This window comes from Bombina bombina, chromosome 4 (assembly GCF_027579735.1).
Source record: "Bombina bombina isolate aBomBom1 chromosome 4, aBomBom1.pri, whole genome shotgun sequence".
Classification (NCBI taxonomy): domain Eukaryota; kingdom Metazoa; phylum Chordata; class Amphibia; order Anura; family Bombinatoridae; genus Bombina; species Bombina bombina.
The window spans coordinates 780,790,817-780,811,712 of record NC_069502.1 but is presented as its reverse complement, the minus strand read 5'-3'; the positions used below and the strand labels follow the sequence as shown (position 1 = coordinate 780,811,712).

Below are 20,896 nucleotides of genomic sequence, written 5' to 3'. Positions count from 1 at the left end.
CCAGCCAAAAACACAGTCTATCAGCCCAGGAAAAAAATCACATGCCTACTCCTGGTGGCCAGGTGTTGTATTTCCCAACAGTAAGGAATGAAGCCGTGGACTCTCCCTATCTTAGGAAGGAAATCAGACCCACATTTAGGGACTTAACTCCCAGAAAATCCCAAATTTGTATATAGGAAGGCAAGGAATTTGAAAAGCATTCTAACTCCTACTCCAGGGGTCAAGTCTTCCAAAAATAAGTGTGGGACTCACCATGACTTGATAGGAGATAGGAGATAGAGATAGAGAGAGAGATAGAGAGATTTACACACACACACTATGTATATAACTTTGGTTGATGACAGCAAATTAAATCCAGTTAAGGGTTGAATGGTTGCCTTTGGGAATAAGAATCCTCCTCTGCCATAGAGTCCCACCCACTTAAGGTGCAATAGTCCTATTTTTGCTGAGGGGAGCTAAATAACCCCAGAGCAAGCCACACATTGTAGGTTGATCACACAACAGTGTATTGTAGGAAGTGTTACTGTCCATTACTAGAGGATCTCACTATCCCTCTAACCAGACTGTGCTGCAGCTCCTCCCACCAGCAGCAGCGGTGTTTACTGAAGTATTTCTGTTCTCTGTCCAGAGGGAACTTAGTTCCTCCTGCAAAAATAGTGCAGAAACTCCGTTCCCATGCGTTCCCACTCGACTTGAACCCTGTCCTAATACCAATAAACCTGAGAAGGGAGTACTAGGGAATGAACTTAAAAAGTTTTTACCCCTGTAAAATATGCAAGGCATGCAGACATGCCGTTAAAACAAAAACTTTCAGGTCAAAACAAACAGGGAAAGAATACAAAATTAACGACGCCATAAGATGCATGGATAGAAATATCATTTATGTTATAGAATGCAAGAAGTATGGGATTCAGTATACAGGAGAAAAAGAAATGACTATAAAAGAGAGCATAAGGAAACACATTCTATCCATAGAACACTCCAAAGACTATAGAAATATTGAATCTTGAATGGTCTTATAAAAGCAGAGGCAAAATGGATCTTTGAACTACAGACACATACTACACACACACATATACACACAAACTTTTTAAATTAATTTTAAAATATTTGGTCACATATTTATGACTAATTGTTATAGACTAAATATTATTGTAATAATAGGCTAAATATTATTGGATATTAGTTTATACTTCCAAGTTGAATTAAAATATCAATGTCCCACACATGGTTAATACCGGAGACCATAGAAAATTCACTTTATATAAAAGGCAGAAGATGCATACAGGAACAGGCTTGACAAAGGCTGTAGTGTACAACTTTAACGCGTTGCCGTTTTTACTGTTTAACGCACATTGATGTGTGACACATCCAGCTTTCCATAGAGTCGGAGCTTACCATGTGACCGCCGAAGAGATCGCAGTTCACTCGCTAGACGCCAATAGAGCTTGCGGTAGCTCCAGGACCGGCTAGTGGACATAGGCTGAGGATTCAAATTGGATATAACAAAGTACCTGCATGCAAACAAACACTTAAAGGGACACTGTACCCAAATTTTTTCTTTCGTGATTCAGATAGAGCATGAAATTTTAAGCAACTTTCTAATTTACTCCTATTATCAAATTTTCTTCATTCTCTTGGTATCTTTATTTGAAATGTACAAATGTAAGTTTAGATGCCGGCCCATTTTTGGTGAACAAAATGGGTTGTCCTTGCTGATTGGTGGATAAATTCATCCACCAATAAAAAACCATAATTTATGCTTACCTGATAAATGTATTTCTCTTGTAGTGTATCCAGTCCACTGATCATCCATTACTTGTGGGATATTCTCCTTCCCAACAGGAAGTTGCAAGAGGATCACCCACAGCAGAGCTGCTATATAGCTCCTCCCCTAACTGTCATATCCAGTCATTCGACCGAAAACAAACAGAGAAAGAAGAAACCATAGGGTGCAGTGGTGACTGTAGTTTAATTAAAATTTAGACCTGCCTTAAAAGGACAGGGCGGGCTGTGGACTGGATACACTACAAGAGAAATAAATTTATCAGGTAAGCATAAATTATGTTTTCTTTTGTTAAGTGTATCCAGTCCACGGATCATCCATTACTTGTGGGATACCAATACCAAAGCTAAAGTACACGGATGATGGGAGGGACAAGGCAGGAACATTAAACGGAAGGAACCACTGCCTGAAGAACCTCTCTCCCAAACACAGCCTCCGAAGAAGCAAAAGTATCAAATTTGTACATTTTTGAAAAAAGTGTGAAGCGAAGACCAAGTCGCAGCCTTGCAAATCTGTTCAACAGAGGCCTCATTTTTGAAGGCCCAGGTGGAAGCCACAGCTCTAGTAGAATGAGCTGCAATCCTTTCAGGGGGCTGCTGTCCAGCAGTCTCATAGGCTAGGCGTATTACGCTCCGAAGCCAAAAGGAAAGAGGTTGCCGAAGCTTTTTGACCTCTCCTCTGTCCAGAGTAAACGACAAACAGGGAAGATGTTTGACGAAAATCTTTAGTAGCTTGTAAGTAAAACTTCAAAGCATGGACTACGTCCAGATTATGTAAAAGACGTTCCTTCTTTGAAGAAGAATTAGGGCACAACGATGGAACAACAATCTCTTGACTGATATTCTTGTTAGAAACCACCTTAGGTAAAAACCCAGGTTTGGAACGCAGAACTACCTTATCTGCATGAAAAATCAGATAAGGAGAATCACATTGTAAGGCAGGTAGCTCAGAGACTCTCCGAGCCGAGGAAATAGCCATCAAAAACAGAACTTTCCAAGATAAAAGTTTAATATCAATGGAATGAAGGGGTTCAAACGGAACTCCTTGAAGAACCTTAAGAACCAAGTTTAAGCTCCACGGGGGAGCAACAGGTTTAAACACAGGCTTAATTCTAACCAAAGCCTGGCAAAATGCCTGGACGTCTGGAACCTCTGCCAGACGCTTGTGCAAAAGAATAGACAGAGCAGAAATCTGTCCCTTTAAGGAACTAGCTGATAATCCTTTGTCCAAGCCCTCTTGGAGAAAAGACAATATTCTAGGAATCCTAACCTTACTCCATGAGTAATTCTTGGATTCACACCAATAAAGATATTTACTCCATATCTTGAGGTAGATTTTCCTGGTAACAGGCTTTAGTGCCTGTATTAAAGTATCAATGACTGACTGGGAGAAGCCACGCTTTGATAGAATCAAGCATTCAATCTCCATGCAGAAATTAGATTTGAATGATTGAAAGGACCTTGTATCAGAAGGTCCTGTCTTAGAGGCACAGTCCATGGTGGAAAGGATGACATGTCCACTAGGTCTGCATACCAAGTCCTGCGTGGCCACGCAGGTGCTATCAGAATTCCCACTCCCCCGGATGGAAAGTCTGACGACTTAGAAAATCCGCCTCCCAGTTCTCCACGCCTGGGATATGGATTGCTGACAGGTGGCAAGAGTGGTACTCTGCCCAGCGAATTATTTTTGAGACTTCTAACATCGCTAGGGAACTCCTGGTTCCCCCTTGATGGTTGATGTAAGCCACAGTCGTGATGTTGTCCGACTGAAATCTGATGAACCTCAGTGTTGCTAACTGAGGCCAAGCCAGAAGAGCATTGAATATCGCTCTTAACTCCAGAATATTTATTGGAAGGAGTTTCTCCTCCTGAGTCCACGATCCCTGTGCCTTCAGGGAATTCCAGACTGCACCCCAACCTAGAAGGCTGGCATCTGTTGTTACAATTGTCTAATCTGGCCTGCGAAAAAGGTCATACCCTTGGACAGGTGTACCCGAGACAACCACCAGAGAAGAGAATCTCTGGTCTGTTGATCCAGATTTAGCAGAGGGGACAAATCTGTGTAATCCCCATTCCACTGACTCAGCATGCATAATTGCAGCGGTCTGAGATGAAGGCGCGCAAATGGCACTATGTCCATTGCCGCTACCATTAAGCCGATTACCTCCATACACTGAGCTACCGAAGGGCGCGGAATGGAGTGAAGAACACGGCAAGCATTTAGAAGTTTTGATAACCTGGACTCCGTCAGGTAAATTTTCATTTCTACAGAATCTATAAGAGTCCCTAAGGAGGAGACTCTTGTGAGTGGGGATAGAGAACTCTTTTCCTCGTTCACTTTCCACCCGTGCGACCTCAGAAATGCCAGAACTATCTCTGTATGAGACTTGGCAACTTGAAAGCTTGACGCCTGTATCAGGATGTCGTCTAGATACGGAGCCACCGCTATGCCTCGCGGTCTTAGAACCGCCAGAAGTGAGCCCAGAACCTTTGTAAAGATTCTCGGGGCTGTAGCCAACCCGAAGGGAAGAGCTACAAATTGGTAATGCCCGTCTAGAAAGGCAAACCTTAGAAACCGATGATGATCCTTGTGAATCGGTATGTGAAGGTAGGCATCCTTTAAGTCCACTGTGGTCCTCTACTGACCTTCTTGGATCATGGGTAGGATGGTCCGAATAGTTTCCATTTTGAAAGATGGAACTCTGAGGAATTTGTTTAAGATCTTTAGATCCAAAATTGGTCTGAAGGTTCCCTCTTTTTTGGGAACCACAGATTCGACTAAAAACCCTGTCCTAGTTCCGTCTGCGGAACTGGATGGATCACTCCCATAATTAGGAGGTCTTGCACACAGCGTAGGAATGCCTCTTTCTTTATCTGATTTGCAGATAGCCTTGAAAGATGAAATCTCCCTTGTGGAGGGGAAGCTTTGAAGTCCAGAAGATATCCCTGAGATATGATCTCCAACGCCCAGGGATCCTGAACATCTCTTGCCCACGCCTGGGCGAAGAGAGAAAGTCTGCCCCCTACTAGATCCGTCACCGGATAGGGGGCCGTTCCTTCATGCTGTCTTAGAGGCAGCAGCAGGCTTTCTGGCCTGCTTGCCTTTGTTCCAGGACTGGTTAGGTTTCCAGGCCTGCTTAGATTGAGCAAAAGTTCCCTCTTGTTTTGAAGCGGAGGAAGTTGATGCTGCACCTACCTTGAAATTTCGAAAGGCACGAAAATTAGACTGTTTGGCCTTTGATTTGGCACTGTCCTGAGGAAGGGTGTGACCCTTACCTCCAGTAATGTCAGCAATAATTTCCTTCAAACCAGGCCCGAATAAGGTCTGCCCCTTGAAAGGAATGTTGAGTAATTTAGACTTTAAAGTCACGTCAGCTGACCAGGATTTAAGTCATAGCGCCCTACGCGCCTGGATGGCGAATCCGGAATTCTTAGCCGTTAGTTTAGTCAAATGAACAATGGCATCAGAAACAAATGAGTTAGCTAGCTTAAGTGTTCTAAGCTTGTCAATAATTTCAGTCAATGGAGCTGTATGGATGGCCTTTTCCAGGGCCTCAAACCAGAATGCCGCCGCGGCCATGACAGGCGCAATGCATGCAAGGGGCTGTAAAATAAAACCTTGTTGAATAAACATTTTCTTAAGGTAACCCTCCAATTTTTTATCCATTGGATCTGAAAAAGCACAACTGTCCTCAACCGGGATAGTGGTACGCTTTGCTAAAGTAGAAACTGCTCCCTCCACCTTAGGGACCGTCTGCCATAAGTCCCGTGTAGTGGCGTCTATTGGAAAAAAAATTCTAAATATAGGAGGTGGGGAAAAAGGCACACCCGGTCTATCTCACTCCTTGCTAATAATTTCTGTAAGCCTTTTAGGTATAGGAAAAACATCAGTACACACTGGTACCGCATAGTATTTATCCAGCCTACACAATTTCTCTGGTACTGCAACTGTGTTACAGTCATTCAGAGCAGCCAATACCTCCCCAAGCAACACACGGAGGTTCTCAAGCTTAAATTTAAAATTAGAAATCTCTGAATCAGGTTTCCCCAAATCAGAGATGTCACCCACAGACTGAAGCTCTCCGTCCTCATGATCTGCATATTGTGACGCAGTATCAGACATGGCCCTTACAGCATCTGCGCGCTCTGTATTTCTCCTAACCCCAGAGCAATCGCGCTTGCCTCTTAATTCAGGCAACCTGGATAATACCTCTGACAGGGTATTATTCATGATTGCAGCCATGTCCTGCAAGGTAATCGCTATGGGCGTCCCTGATGTAATTGGCGCCATATTAGCGTGCATCCCCTGAGCGGGAGGCGAAGGGTCTGACACGTGGGGAGAGTTAGTCGGCATAACTTCCCCCTCGTCAGAATCTTCTGGTGATATTTCTTTTATAGTTAAAGACTGATCTTTACTGTTTAAGATGAAATTAATACATTTAGTACACATTCTCCTATGGGGCTCCACCATGGCTTTCAAGCATAATGAACAAGTAGTTTCCTCTGTGTCAGACATGTTTAAACAGACTAGCAATGAGACTAGCAAGCTTGGAAAACACTTTAAACAAGTTTACAAGCAATATAAAAAACGTTACTGCACCTTTAAGAAACAAATTTTGTCAAAATTTGAAATAACAGTGAAAAAAGGCAGTTACACTAACGAAATTTTTACAGTGTATGTAACAAGTTAGCAGAGCATTGCACCCACTTGCAAATGGATGATTAACCCCTTAATACCCAAAACTGAATAATAAAAGACAAAAACGTTTTTGTTTTTTTTTTTTGTTGTTTTTTCAAACAGTCACAACAACTGCCACAGCTCTACTGTGGCTTTTTACCTCCCTCAAAAACGACTTTGAAGCCTTTTGAGCCCTCCAGAGAAGTCCTGGAACATGCAGGAAGAAGCTGGATGTCTCTGTCAGTATTTTTAGCTGCACAGAAAAGCACTAAAATAGGCCCTTCCCACTCATATTGCAACAGTGGAAAGCCTAAGGAAACTGTTTCTAGGCAGAATTCAAGCCAGCCATGTGGAAAAAAACTAGGCCCCAATAAGTTTTATCACCAAATACATATAAAAACGATTAAACATGCCAGCAAACGTTTTATATTACATTTTTATAAGAGTATGTATCTCTATTAATAAGCCTGATACCAGTCGCTATCACTGCATTTAAGGCTTTACTTACATTACTTCGGTATCAGCAGCATTTTCTAGCAAATTCCATCCCTAGAAAAATATTAACTGCACATACCTTATTGCAGGAAAACCTGCACGCCATTCCCTCTCTGAAGTTACCTCACTCCTCAGAATATGTGAGAACAGCCATGGATCTTAGTTACTTCTGCTAAGATCATAGAAAACGCAGGCAGATTCTTCTTCTAAATACTGCCTGAGATAAACAGTACACTCCGGCACCATTTAAAAATAACAAACTTTTGATTGAAGAATAAACTAAGTATAAAACACCACACTCCTCTTACGACCTCCATCTTGGTTGAGGCTTGCAAGAGAATGACTGGATATGACAGTTAGGGGAGGAGCTATATAGCAGCTCTGCTGTGGGTGATCCTCTTGCAACTTCCTGTTGGGAAGGAGAATATCCCAAAAGTAATGGATGATCCGTGGACTGGATAGACTTAACAAGAGAGAGTGCTGTCCCGAGTACTGAAATCAAAAAAAGCTTAGAGAATGAAGAAAAATTAATAATAGGAGCAAATTAGAAAGTTGCTTAAAATTGCATGCTCTTTCTGAATTACAAAAGAAAAAATTTGGGTTCAGTGTCCCTTTAAGAATTTTTCAGGTACTGTTTCGATCTGGGATTTGTCATTCCAGACACTTCTGCTGATTTGAAACTTTTCAGACACGGATTGTACTTCTAGTTGCAATTGGCAACATTGTACTACACCATCCAAAGTTAAAATTAACTCTAATCTGTATATATTTTTTTATTACTTATGATACAGATCGATTGATTCATGTGAGATATATCTTTCAGCATTTTTAATTGGGTTGGCCAACCGTATTTTATAGATATCACTTTAGGATTTTATTTGTTTAGATTGGATGTTGTATTGTGTCTTAGTATCAGATTATCATTAAATATCTTTGAAATGTATTTTAGTTTTTTATTTTCTTGTGTATACAGGAGTATAGGCCATTTATATTATTAGTTGCCCCAGATTTAACGTGAAGCTTCTCACTTGTTTCCTTTTTTCGGCTTCCCTTCTTTTTTGTCTTATAATATCTATTATAGATATATGCTTGGTAGCGCTCCTCGTCGTTTTTCTTTCTTTTTCATGCCACTGACTTAAACGTTTTGGGGGAGACTGCAGTGGATTAGGAGCTATTTATCTTAGAAGCATACAGATGACACCCGTTTTTTTTGGCAGTTGTTAAGAGTTCCCGGTATTCGCCCAGAGGGGCCAAATGCATCCCCCCAAAACATGCTCAGGGATGGGTGAGCAGATTTCAGTTTGGGGATCCTGGCTGGGAGGGAGAGGATGTTGTAGGAGCTTCCGTGTAACAAACGTAGTAGAGCTTTTCTGCAGCAGCATAACTTTAGTGAAGCGTGATGAGCTGTCAGCATTGAGTGGTAGTGTTCCGTCGTCCGACTTGACAGCCGTGGCACTGACCGCAGTCTTTCTGAGCATCTCCGTCTGCGTTATCAAGGGGTGCTGTGCGATGAGCAGGTCTGTAATTGGCTCCGTAGGTTTAGTATCGTGGAGTGTGGATACTTCTTTCAGCTTTGCGACTTATTTCCTCCAGCAAGGCTGCTACGTGTATATAAAACTCCTCCATCGTGGGTCTCTTGTATCACGGCTTTCGGAAAGATATTGAGCCGGGATCTTTTTGCAAGATGGGGAAGTATATAGTAGATAAACATTGGGTTATGAAGATGACCGTAAGAGCTTCAGCAGTTAGTGTCCAACCATGACTGTGGCTTAGACACGCCCCACCATTTACTTTTTTTTTTTAACATTTCAGATTATTTGATGAACTCTGTTAACATTTCAATTAAAAAAATGGGAAAATGGAGGTGTTCTGAAAGAGAAATGTATCTGATATATAGCACTCTTTCCATTTATCTCCAGGCTGTAAACAACTAAAATTAACTGGAATTATAAAATCCACAAATTACTGCCTATTCCTTAAAGGGACAGTCAAGTCCCAAAAAAACTTTCATGATTCAAATAGGGAATGTAATTTTAAACAACTTTCCAATTTACTTTTATCACCAATTTTGCTTTGTTCTCTTGGTATTCTTAGTTGAAAGCTAAACCTAGGATGTTCATATGCTAATTTCTTAGACCTTGAATGCCATCTCGAATCTAAATGCATTTTGATAGTTTTTCACCACTAGAGGGCATTAGTTCACAGGTTTCATAGAGATAACATTGAGCTCATGAACGTGAATTTACCATGGACTCAGCTCTGATTGGCTAAAATGAAAGTCTGTCAAAAGAACTGAAATAAGAGGGCAGTCTGCTGAGGCTTAGATACAAGGTAAATTCAGAGGTAAAACAACATAATTTATGTAAGAACTTACCTGATAAATTCATTTCTTTCATATTAGCAAGAGTCCATGAGCTAGTGACGTATGGGATATACATTCCTACCAGGAGGGGCAAAGTTTCCCAAACCTCAAAATGCCTATAAATACACCCCTCACCACACCCACAATTCAGTTTAACGAATAGCCAAGAAGTGGGGTGATAAAAAAGTGCGAAAGCATATAAAATAAGGAATTGGAATAATTGTGCTTTATACAAAATCATAACCACCACAAAAAAAGGGCGGGCCTCATGGACTCTTGCTAATATGAAAGAAATGAATTTATCAGGTAAGTTCTTACATAAATTATGTTTTCTTTCATGTAATTAGCAAGAGTCCATGAGCTAGTGACGTATGGGATAATGACTACCCAAGATGTGGATCTTTCCACACAAGAGTCACTAGAGAGGGAGGGATAAAATAAAGACAGCCAATTCCTGCTGAAAATAATCCACACCCAAAATAAAGTTTAACGAAAAACATAAGCAGAAGATTCAAACTGAAACCACTGCCTGAAGTACTTTTCTACCAAAAACTGCTTCAGAAGAAGAAAATACATCAAAATGGTAGAATTTAGTAAAAGTATGCAAAGAGGACCAAGTTGCTGCTTTGCAGATCTGGTCAACCGAAGCTTCATTCCTAAACGCCCAGGAAGTAGAAACTGACCTAGTAGAATGAGCTGTAATCCTATGAGGCGGAGTTTTACCCGACTCAACATAGGCAAGATGAATTAAAGATTTCAACCAAGATGCCAAAGAAATGGCAGAAGCTTTCTGGCCTTTTCTAGAACCGGAAAAGATAACAAATAGACTAGAAGTCTTACGGAAAGATTTCGTAGCTTCAACATAATATTTCAAAGCTCTAACAACATCCAAAGAATGCAACGATTTCTCCTTAGAATTCTTAGGATTAGGACATAATGAAGGAACCACAATTTCTCTACTAATGTTGTTGGAATTCACAACTTTAGGTAAAAATTCAAAAGAAGTTCGCAACACCGCCTTATCCTGATGAAAAATCAGAAAAGGAGACTCACAAGAAAGAGCAGATAATTCAGAAACTCTTCTGGCAGAAGAGATGGCCAAAAGGAACAAAACTTTCCAAGAAAGTAATTTAATGTCCAATGAATGCATAGGTTCAAACGGAGAAGCTTGAAGAGCTCCCAGAACCAAATTCAAACTCCAAGGAGGAGAAATTGACTTAATGACAGGTTTTATACGTATCAAAGCTTGTACAAAACAATGAATATCAGGAAGAATAGCAATCTTTCTATGAAAAAGAACTGAAAGAGCAGAGATTTGTCCTTTCAAAGAACTTGCGGACAAACCCTTATCTAAACCATCCTGAAGAAACTGTAAAATTCTCGGTATTCTAAAAGAATGCCAAGAAAAATGATGAGAAAGACACCAAGAAATATAAGTCTTCCAGACTCTATAATATATCTCTCGAGATACAGATTTACGAGCCTGTAACATAGTATTAATGACAGAGTCAGAGAAACCTCTTTGACCAAGAATCAAGCGTTCAATCTCCATACCTTTAAATTTAAGGATTTCAGATCCTGATGGAAAAAGGGACCTTGTGACAGAAGGTCTGGTCTTAACGGAAGAGTCCACGGTTGGCAAGAGGCCATCCGGACAAGATCCGCATACCAAAACCTGTGAGGCCATGCCGGAGCTACCAGCAGAACAAACGAGCATTCCTTCAGAATCTTGGAGATTACTCTTGGAAGAAGAACTAGAGGCGGAAAGATATAGGCAGGATGATACTTCCAAGGAAGTGATAATGCATCCACTGCCTCCGCCTGAGGATCCCGGGATCTGGACAGATACCTGGGAAGTTTCTTGTTTAGATGGGACGCCATCAGATCTATTTCTGGAAGTTCCCACATTTGAACAATCTGAAGAAATACCTCTGGGTGAAGAGACCATTCGCCCGGATGCAACGTTTGGCGACTGAGATAATCCGCTTCCCAATTGTCTATACCTGGGATATGAACCGCAGAGATTAGACAGGAGCTGGATTCCGCCCAAACCAAAATTCGAGATACTTCTTTCATAGCCAGAGGACTGTGAGTCCCTCCTTGATGATTGATGTATGCCACAGTTGTGACATTGTCTGTCTGAAAACAAATGAACGATTCTCTCTTCAGAAGAGGCCAAAACAGAAGAGCTCTGAAAATTGCACGGAGTTCAAAAATATTGATCGGAAATCTCACCTCCTGAGATTCCCAAACTCCTTGTGCTGTCAGAGATCCCCACACAGCTCCCCAACCCGAGAGACTTGCATCTGTTGAAATTACAGTCCAGGTCGGAAGCACAAAAGAAGCCCCCTGAATTAAACAATGGTGATCTGTCCACCATGTGAGAGAGTGTCGAACAATCGGTTTTAAAGATATTGTTTGAGATATCTTCGTGTAATCCTTGCACCATTGCTTCAGCATACAGAGCTGAAGAGGTCGCATGTGAAAACGAGCAAAGGGGATCGCGTCCGATGCAGCAGTCATAAGACCTAGAATTTCCATGCATAAGGCTACCGAAGGGAATGATTGTGACTGAAGGTTTCGACAAGCTGCAATCAATTTTAGACGTCTCTTGTCTGTTAAAGACAGAGTCATGGACACTGAATCCATCTGGAAACCCAGAAAGGTTACCCTTGTCTGAGGAATCAAAGAACTTTTTGGTAAATTGATCCTCCAACCATGATCTTGAAGAAACAACACAAGTCGATTCGTATGAGATTCTGCTAAATGTAAAGACTGAGCAAGTACCAAGATATCGTCCAAATAAGGAAATACCACAATACCCTGTTCTCTGATTACAGACAGAAGGGCACCGAGAACCTTTGTAAAAATTCTTGGAGCTGTAGCTAGGCCAAACGGCAGAGCCACAAACTGGTAATGCTTGTCCAGAAAAGAGAATCTCAGGAACTGATAATGATCTGGATGAATCGGAATATGCAGATATGCATCCTGTAAATCTATTGTGGACATATAATTCCCTTGCTGAACAAAAGGCAAGATAGTCCTTACAGTTACCATTTTGAACGTTGGTATTCGTACATAACGATTCAATATTTTTAGATCCAGAACTGGTCTGAAGGAGTTCTCCTTCTTTGGTACAATGAAGAGATTTGAATAAAACCCCATCCCCTGTTCCAGAACTGGAACTGGCATAATTACTCCAGTCAACTCTAGATCTGAAACACATTTCAGAAATGCTTGAGCTTTTACTGGATTTACTGGGACACGGGAAAGAAAAAATCTCTTTGCAGGAGGTCTCATCTTGAAACCAATCCTGTACCCTTCCGAAACAATGTTCTGAATCCAAAGATTGTGAACAGAATTGATCCAAATTTCTTTGAAAAAACGTAACCTGCCCCCTACCAGCTGAGCTGGAATGAGGGCCGCACCTTCATGTGGACTTAGAAGCAGGCTTTGCCTTTCTAGCTGGCTTGGATTTATTCCAGACTGGAGATGGTTTCCAAACTGAAACTGCTCCTGAGGATGAAGGATCAGGCTTTTGTTCTTTGTTGAAACGAAAGGAACGAAAACGATTATTAGCCCTACTTTTACCTTTAGATTTTTTATCCTGTGGTAAAAAAGTTCCTTTCCCACCAGTAACAGTTGAAATGATGGAATCCAACTGAGAACCAAATAATTTGTTACCCTGGAAAGAAATAGAAAGTAAAGTTGATTTAGAAGCCATATCAGCATTCCAAGTTTTAAGCCATAAAGCTCTTCTAGCTAAAATAGCTAGAGACATAAACCTGACATCAACTCTGATAATATCAAAAATGGCATCACAGATAAAATTATTAGCATGCTGTAGAAGAATAATAATATCATGAGAATCACGATGTGTTACTTGTTGCGCTAAAGTTTCCAACCAAAAAGTTGAAGCTGCAGCAACATCAGCCAAAGATATAGCAGGTCTAAGAAGATTACCTGAACACAGATAAGCTTTTCTTAGAAAGGACTCAATTTTCCTATCTAGAGGATCCTTAAACGAAGTACCATCTGACGTAGGAATAGTAGTACGTTTAGCAAGGGTAGAAATAGCCCCATCAACTTTAGGGATTTTGTCCCAAAATTCCAATCTGTCAGACGGCACAGGATATAAATGCTTAAAACGTTTAGAAGGAGTAAATGAATTACCCAATTTATCCCATTCTTTGGAAATTACTGCAGAAATAGCATTAGGAACAGGAAAAACTTCTGGAATAACCACAGGAGCTTTAAATACCTTATCCAAACGTTTAGAAATAGTATCAGGAGGACCAGAATCCTCTATTTCTAAAGCAATTAGTACTTCTTTAAGTAAAGAACGAATAAATTCCATTTTAAATAAATATGAAGATTTATCAGCATCAACCTCAGAGACAGAATCCTCTGAACCAGAGGAGTCATCAGAATCAGAATGATGATGTTCAGTTAAAAATTCATCTGTAGGGAGAGAAGTTTTAAAAGATTTTTTACGTTTACTAGAAGGAGAAATAACAGACATAGCCTTCTTTATGGATTCAGAAACAAAATCTCTTATATTATCAGGAACATTCTGCACCTTAGATGTTGAAGGAACTGCAACAGGCAATGGTACTTTACTAAAGGAAATATTATCTGCTTTAACAAGTTTGTCATGACAATCAATACAAACAACAGCTGGAGAAATGGCTACCAAAAGTTTACAGCAGATGCACTTAGCTTTGGTAGATTCAGCACTTGACAGCGATTTTCCTGTAGTATCTTCTGACTCAGATGCAACGTGAGACATCTTGCAATATGTAAGAGAAAAAACAACATATATATAAAGCAAAATTGATCAAATTCCTTAAATGACAGTTTCAGGAATGGGAAAAAATGCCAAGAACAAGCCTCTAGCAACCAGAAGCAATAAAAAATGAGACTTAAATAATTGAGGAGACTAAAGCGACGCCCATATTATTTGGCGCCTAAATGCTTTTGGCGCCAAAATGACGCCATATCCGGAACGCCGACATTTTTGGCGCGAAATAACGTCAAAAAATGACGTAACTTCCGGCGACACGTATGACGCCGGAAACGGAAATAGAATTTTGCGCCAAAAAAGTCAGCGCCAAAAATGACGTAATAAAATGAGGCATTTTCAGCCCCCGCGAGCCTAATAGCCCACCGAGAAGAGTCAAATTTTTGAAGGTAAGAAAAAATGAATAAATCAAAAAATGCATTATCCCAAATATGAAACTGACTGTCTGAAAATAAGGAAAGTTGAACATTCTGAGTCAAGGCAAATAAATGTTTGAATACATATATTTAGAACTTTATAAACAAAGTGCCCAACCATAGCTTGGAGTGTCACAGAAAATAAGACTTACTTACCCCAGGACACTCATCTACATATAGCAGATAGCCAAACCAGTACTGAAACGAGAATCAGCAGAGGTAATGGTATATATAAGAGTATATCGTCGATCTGAAAAGGGAGGTAAGAGATGAATCTCTACGACCGATAACAGAGAACCTATGAAATAGACCCCGTAGAAGGAGATCACTGCATTCAAATAGGCAATACTCTTCTCACATCCCTCTGACATTCACTGCACGCTGAGAGGAAAACCGGGCTCCAACTTGCTGCGGAGCGCATATCAACGTAGAATCTAGCACAAACTTACTTCACCACCTCCATCGGAGGCAAAGTTTGTAAAACTGAATTGTGGGTGTGGTGAGGGGTGTATTTATAGGCATTTTGAGGTTTGGGAAACTTTGCCCCTCCTGGTAGGAATGTATATCCCATACGTCACTAGCTCATGGACTCTTGCTAATTACATGAAAGAAATGTATAATTATAACTGTGTTGGTTATGCAAAACTGGGGAATTGATAATTAAGGGATTATCTATCTTTTAAAACAACAACAATTCTGTGTTGACTGTTCCTTTAATGAAAGAGGGGAGGGGTTTGACTATCGATAACATGAAATATTGTAACTTACAGTAGATTCCACTGCAGGAGATAAGATTCCAAAAAGAGAAGAAACTCTGCGTCCAATACCAGAGAGCATTCCCTGTCCTTGCTGCAGCATTCGCTGATGGATTTTCCCAGAAGCATCTGCTGTTAACCGAACGAGCTGGCTCTTTGATGAAGATACTATAAAACTGCCCGCCTGTAGAAAAATAAATTATAATAGGTTTAATTTTTTTTTCCATTGAATATTTATGTAAATTCAAAAGATGTGGTAATTAACTTTATCAGCAAGTGCTGTTAGACATTGTGATATAAAAAAGAACCATTGAGTACAGGAGAATTGCATAACCAAAAAGTGCATAACAAAACGACAATGCAATAGCACTTACTCTAAATTGCAAATAAAGCAGTAGATTTTCTTTTGTAACAAACGCCAAAGTTTTCTTCAATTTGCCTATCCCCTGTATATACTGTGAACTCTTGAACATTCACAGTGGAGCTGGTGCCTTATAAAGAGTTAATATAAAACAACTGCACAATTTGAATATGGAATTAAATTGGAAAGTCTCTTAAAAACTGCATGCTCTGACTCATGAAAGTTTAAATTTTACTTTAAGGAATAATGCCTATCACTTTGACTAAGTAGAAACCTTTATCTAATATTTACATTGTATTTTTCTGTCAGATTCCACATAAAACCCATTTTTCTTCTTCCAAGATTCAGATAAAGCTAACAATTTCACATCTCTTGGTATCCTTTGTTGAAGGAGCAACAATTCACTACAGGAAGCTAGCTAAACACATCAGGTGAGCCAATGACGAGGATATATATGTACCTAGTAGACATTAGTGTTTGTTGTATAACTATCCTGCCAGGTAAGAAGATCAATATTAGAAAAAACAATTTATGCTTAGCTGATAAATGCATTTCTTTCATAATGGTGAGAGTCCATGAGTCATCACATGTGGGAACATTCCCCTCCTGACCACTAGGAGGAGGCAAAAGACAACCTAACACACCAGAGCTTTAAATCCCTCCCACTTCTCATGATCCTCAGTCATATATGAGAAGAAAAAAAAAGCAGAAAGATAAAGCAGGGCAAAGAAGTGCAAAAAACAAGTACTCCAAGTTTTTAAAAGGAATTCTGGAGGAGGGCTTCCGGTGGGGGCGGAGCTGTTAGATACGCTGCACAGCTCGTGCTGCTCTGGAGAGTAGGAGCAAGGATATCTCCCCCAGCAATTGTTTGCCTGCCATACCCAGATCGTCTGGGATCAGCTGCAGGATTACAGGCTGTGTCTACGCCTGAACCGCGGAAGCCATTGAACTGGCGGTGGATACCGCAATTGCCGCGGAGGTAAACACACGGATGGGAGAAGAATGGCGCTAAGAGCTGGTAATCAAGCCACTTCCGGTGAAGCGGCCGGACCCTCTGAGTGGCGTAATGCAAAATTTACTATACAATACCCATCTTTAAAACACATAGATCCTATATTTATATCATGACAGTATTGACCCTTAACTTTGGGACTGTCCTCTGATGTTGGTGTTGTGTTTTAAGACTTGGTATATTTGCATGCTGCATATGATTGTGCAAAGCTTTTTACTGTGTTTATATTTCACTCCAAATTGAAAAATATGCATTCTAAAGTATTGTTGTGATTGTATTATTCTGGCTCAATGTTTATGTGAATTGCATAGATCCTCATTATATTATTATGACAACATTACCCTCATATTACTCTTTCTTTTGGGGTTGTCCTCTAATAGAGGTGTTGCATTGTCACTATTATATTTAGCCACTCATTTTTTAGACACTTTATTTTCCTATGAGACGTCTCACTTAGCTTTTTAGCTCATATTTTTGATTAAATTTTGTTTCAAATTACCTTTATGGTCACATGACCTTTACTAAGAATTTTGTTGCTTTTTGTAAATAATAAAATTATGAGTGCCTTGCAAGCATGCTAGTCTTTATTCTGGGTTTCCACCTGGCTCCACACTCAGCTCTATTTATCTTAATACTTAGGTTGATACCTTGAGATATTTATATCTCTGTCCCTTTAAATGTGTATATGAGAGTGCTGAATTCTCTATCTTTTTATAAGGATTATTTTCTCCCTATTTACAATAGTTTGCAATAGTTATAAAGGGTCTGCACCTCTAGTTTGAGTTTACTACACAGAGCTAAAATATTGATAAATGGCTCCCTTATCTCCATTTTTTTTGTTTTTGAAGAAAAACAGAAAGTTGCTTAAATTTGTAAGCTCTATCTGAATCATGAAATAAAAAATGTGGGTTATGTGTCCCTTTAAGTGCCCATTACCCATAATCCCCAGTCATATGGCCGAAGGAAAATGGAAAAAGAAGATGACAAGGGTATAGAGGTGCCTGTGATTTATACAAAAACAGAATTTATGTTTACCTGATAAATTTCTTTCTCCAACGGTGTGTCCGGTCCACGGCGTCATCCTTACTTGTGGGATATTCTCTTCCCCAACAGGAAATGGCAAAGAGCCCAGCAAAGCTGGTCACATGATCCCTCCTAGGCTCCGCCTACCCCAGTCATTCGACCGACGTTAAGGAGGAATATTTGCATAGGAGAAACCATATGGTACCGTGGTGACTGTAGTTAAAGAAAATAAAATATCAGACCTGATTAAAAAAACCAGGGCGGGCCGTGGACCGGACACACCGTTGGAGAAAGAAATTTATCAGGTAAACATAAATTCTGTTTTCTCCAACATAGGTGTGTCCGGTCCACGGCGTCATCCTTACTTGTGGGAACCAATACCAAAGCTTTAGGACACGGATGAAGGGAGGGAGCAAATCAGGTCACCTAAATGGAAGGCACCACGGCTTGCAAAACCTTTCTCCCAAAAATAGCCTCAGAAGAAGCAAAAGTATCAAACTTGTAAAATTTGGTAAAAGTGTGCAGTGAAGACCAAGTCGCTGCCCTACATATCTGATCAACAGAAGCCTCGTTCTTGAAGGCCCATGTGGAAGCCACAGCCCTAGTGGAATGAGCTGTGATTCTTTCGGGAGGCTGCCGTCCGGCAGTCTCGTAAGCCAATCTGATGATGCTTTTAATCCAAAAAGAGAGAGAGGTAGAAGTTGCCTTTTGACCTCTCCTTTTACCTGAATAAACAACAAACAAGGAAGATGTTTGTCTAAAATCCTTTGTAGCATCTAAATAGAATTTTAGAGCGCGAACAACATCCAAATTGTGCAACAAACGTTCCTTCTTTGAAACTGGTTTTGGACACAGAGAAGGTACGATAATCTCCTGGTTAATGTTTTTGTTAGAAACAACTTTTGGAAGAAAACCAGGTTTAGTACGTAAAACCACCTTATCTGCATGGAACACCAGATAAGGAGGAGAACACTGCAGAGCAGATAATTCTGAGACTCTTCTAGCAGAAGAAATCGCAACTAAAAACAAAACTTTCCAAGATAATAACTTAATATCAACGGAATGTAAGGGTTCAAACGGAACCCCCTGAAGAACTGAAAGAACTAAATTGAGACTCCAAGGAGGAGTCAAAGGTTTGTAAACAGGCTTGATTCTAACCAGAGCCTGAACAAAGGCTTGAACATCTGGCACAGCTGCCAGCTTTTTGTGAAGTAATACCGACAAGGCAGAAATCTGTCCCTTCAGGGAACTTGCAGATAATCCTTTTTCCAATCCTTCTTGAAGGAAGGATAGAATCCTAGGAATCTTAACCTTGTCCCAAGGGAATCCTTTAGATTCACACCAACAGATATATTTTTTCCAAATTTTGTGGTAAATCTTTCTAGTCACAGGCTTTCTGGCCTGAACAAGAGTATTGATAACAGAATCTGAGAATCCTCGCTTCGATAAAATCAAGCGTTCAATCTCCAAGCAGTCAGCTGGAGTGAAACCAGATTCGGATGTTCGAACGGACCCTGAACAAGAAGGTCTCGTCTCAAAGGTAGCTTCCAAGGTGGAGCCGATGACATATTCACCAGATCTGCATACCAAGTCCTGCGTGGCCACGCAGGAGCTATCAAGATCACCGACGCCCTCTCCTGCTTGATCCTGGCTATCAGCCTGGGGATGAGAGGAAATGGCGGGAACACATAAGCTAGTTTGAAGGTCCAAGGTGCTACTAGTGCATCCACTAGAGCCGCCTTGGGATCCCTGGATCTGGCCCCGTAGCAAGGAACTTTGAAGTTCTGACGAGAGGCCATCAGATCCATGTCTGGAATGCCCCACAGGTGAGTGACTTGGGCAAAGATTTCCGGATGGAGTTCCCACTCCCCCGGATGCAATGTCTGCCGACTCAGAAAATCCGCTTCCCAATTTTCCACTCCTGGGATGTGGATAGCAGACAGGTGGCAGGAGTGAGACTCCGCCCAAAGAATAATTTTGGTTACTTCTTCCATCGCTAGGGAACTCCTTGTTCCCCCCTGATGGTTGATGTACGCAACAGTCGTCATGTTGTCTGATTGAAACCGTATGAACCTGGTCCTCGCAAGCTGGGGCCAGGCCTGGAGAGCATTGAATATCGCTCTCAGTTCCAGAATATTTATCGGTAGAAGAGATTCTTCCCGAGACCAAAGACCCTGAGCTTTCAGGGATCCCCAGACCGCGCCCCAGCCTATCAGACTGGCGTCGGTCGTGACAATGACCCACTCTGGTCTGTGGAACATCATCCCTTGAGACAGATTGTCCAGGGACAGCCACCAACGGAGTGAGTCTCTGGTTCTCTGATTTACTTGTATCTTCGGAGACAAGTCTGTATAGTCCCCATTCCACTGACTGAGCATGCACAGTTGTAATGGTCTTAGATGAATGCGCGCAAAAGGAACTATGTCCATCGCCGCCACCATCAACCCGATCACTTCCATGCACTGAGCTATGGAAGGAAGAGGAACGGAATGAAGTATCCGACAAGAGTCCAGAAGCTTTGTTTTTCTGGCCTCTGTTAGAAAGATCCTCATTTCTAAGGAGTCTATAATTGTTCCCAAGAAGGGAACCCTTGTTGACGGGGATAGAGAACTCTTTTCCACGTTCACTTTCCAGCCGTGAGATCTGAGAAAGGCCAGGACAATGTCCGTGTGAGCCTTTGCTTGAGGAAGGGACGACGCTTGAATCAGAATGTCGTCTAGGTAAGGTACTACTGCAATGCCCCTTGGTCTTAGCACCGCTAGAAGGGACCCTAGTACCTTTGTGAAAATCCTTGGAGCAGTGGCTAATCCGAAAGGAAGCGCCACGAACTGGTAATGTTTGTCCAGGAATGCAAACCTTAGGAACCGATGATGTTCCTTGTGGATAGGAATATGTAGATACGCATCCTTTAAATCCACCGTGGTCATGAATTGACCTTCCTGGATGGAAGGAAGGATAGTTCGAATGGTTTCCATCTTGAACGATGGGACCTTGAGAAATTTGTTTAAGATCTTGAGATCTAGGATTGGTCTGAACGTTCCCTCTTTTTTGGGAACTATGAACAGATTGGAGTAGAACCCCATCCCTTGTTCTCTTAATGGAACAGGATGAATCACTCCCATTTTTAACAGGTCTTCTACACAATGTAAGAACGCCTGTCTTTTTATGTGGTCTGAAGACAACTGCGACCTGTGGAACCTCCCCCTTG

At 41.1% G+C, this 20,896-nt stretch overlaps 1 protein-coding gene across 1 annotated transcript in view; it reads right to left on the bottom strand.

Moving 5' to 3' along the window:
• The window catches only part of NUP133 (nucleoporin 133), a 750,179-nt gene that overhangs the window by 576,888 nt on the left and 152,395 nt on the right, over positions 1 to 20,896 (bottom strand). Inside the window, exon 6 of the mRNA XM_053712280.1 lies at positions 15,306 to 15,476. Within this exon, the coding sequence (XP_053568255.1) occupies positions 15,306 to 15,476 (171 nt within the window). The remainder of the gene's footprint in view (positions 1 to 15,305; positions 15,477 to 20,896) is intronic.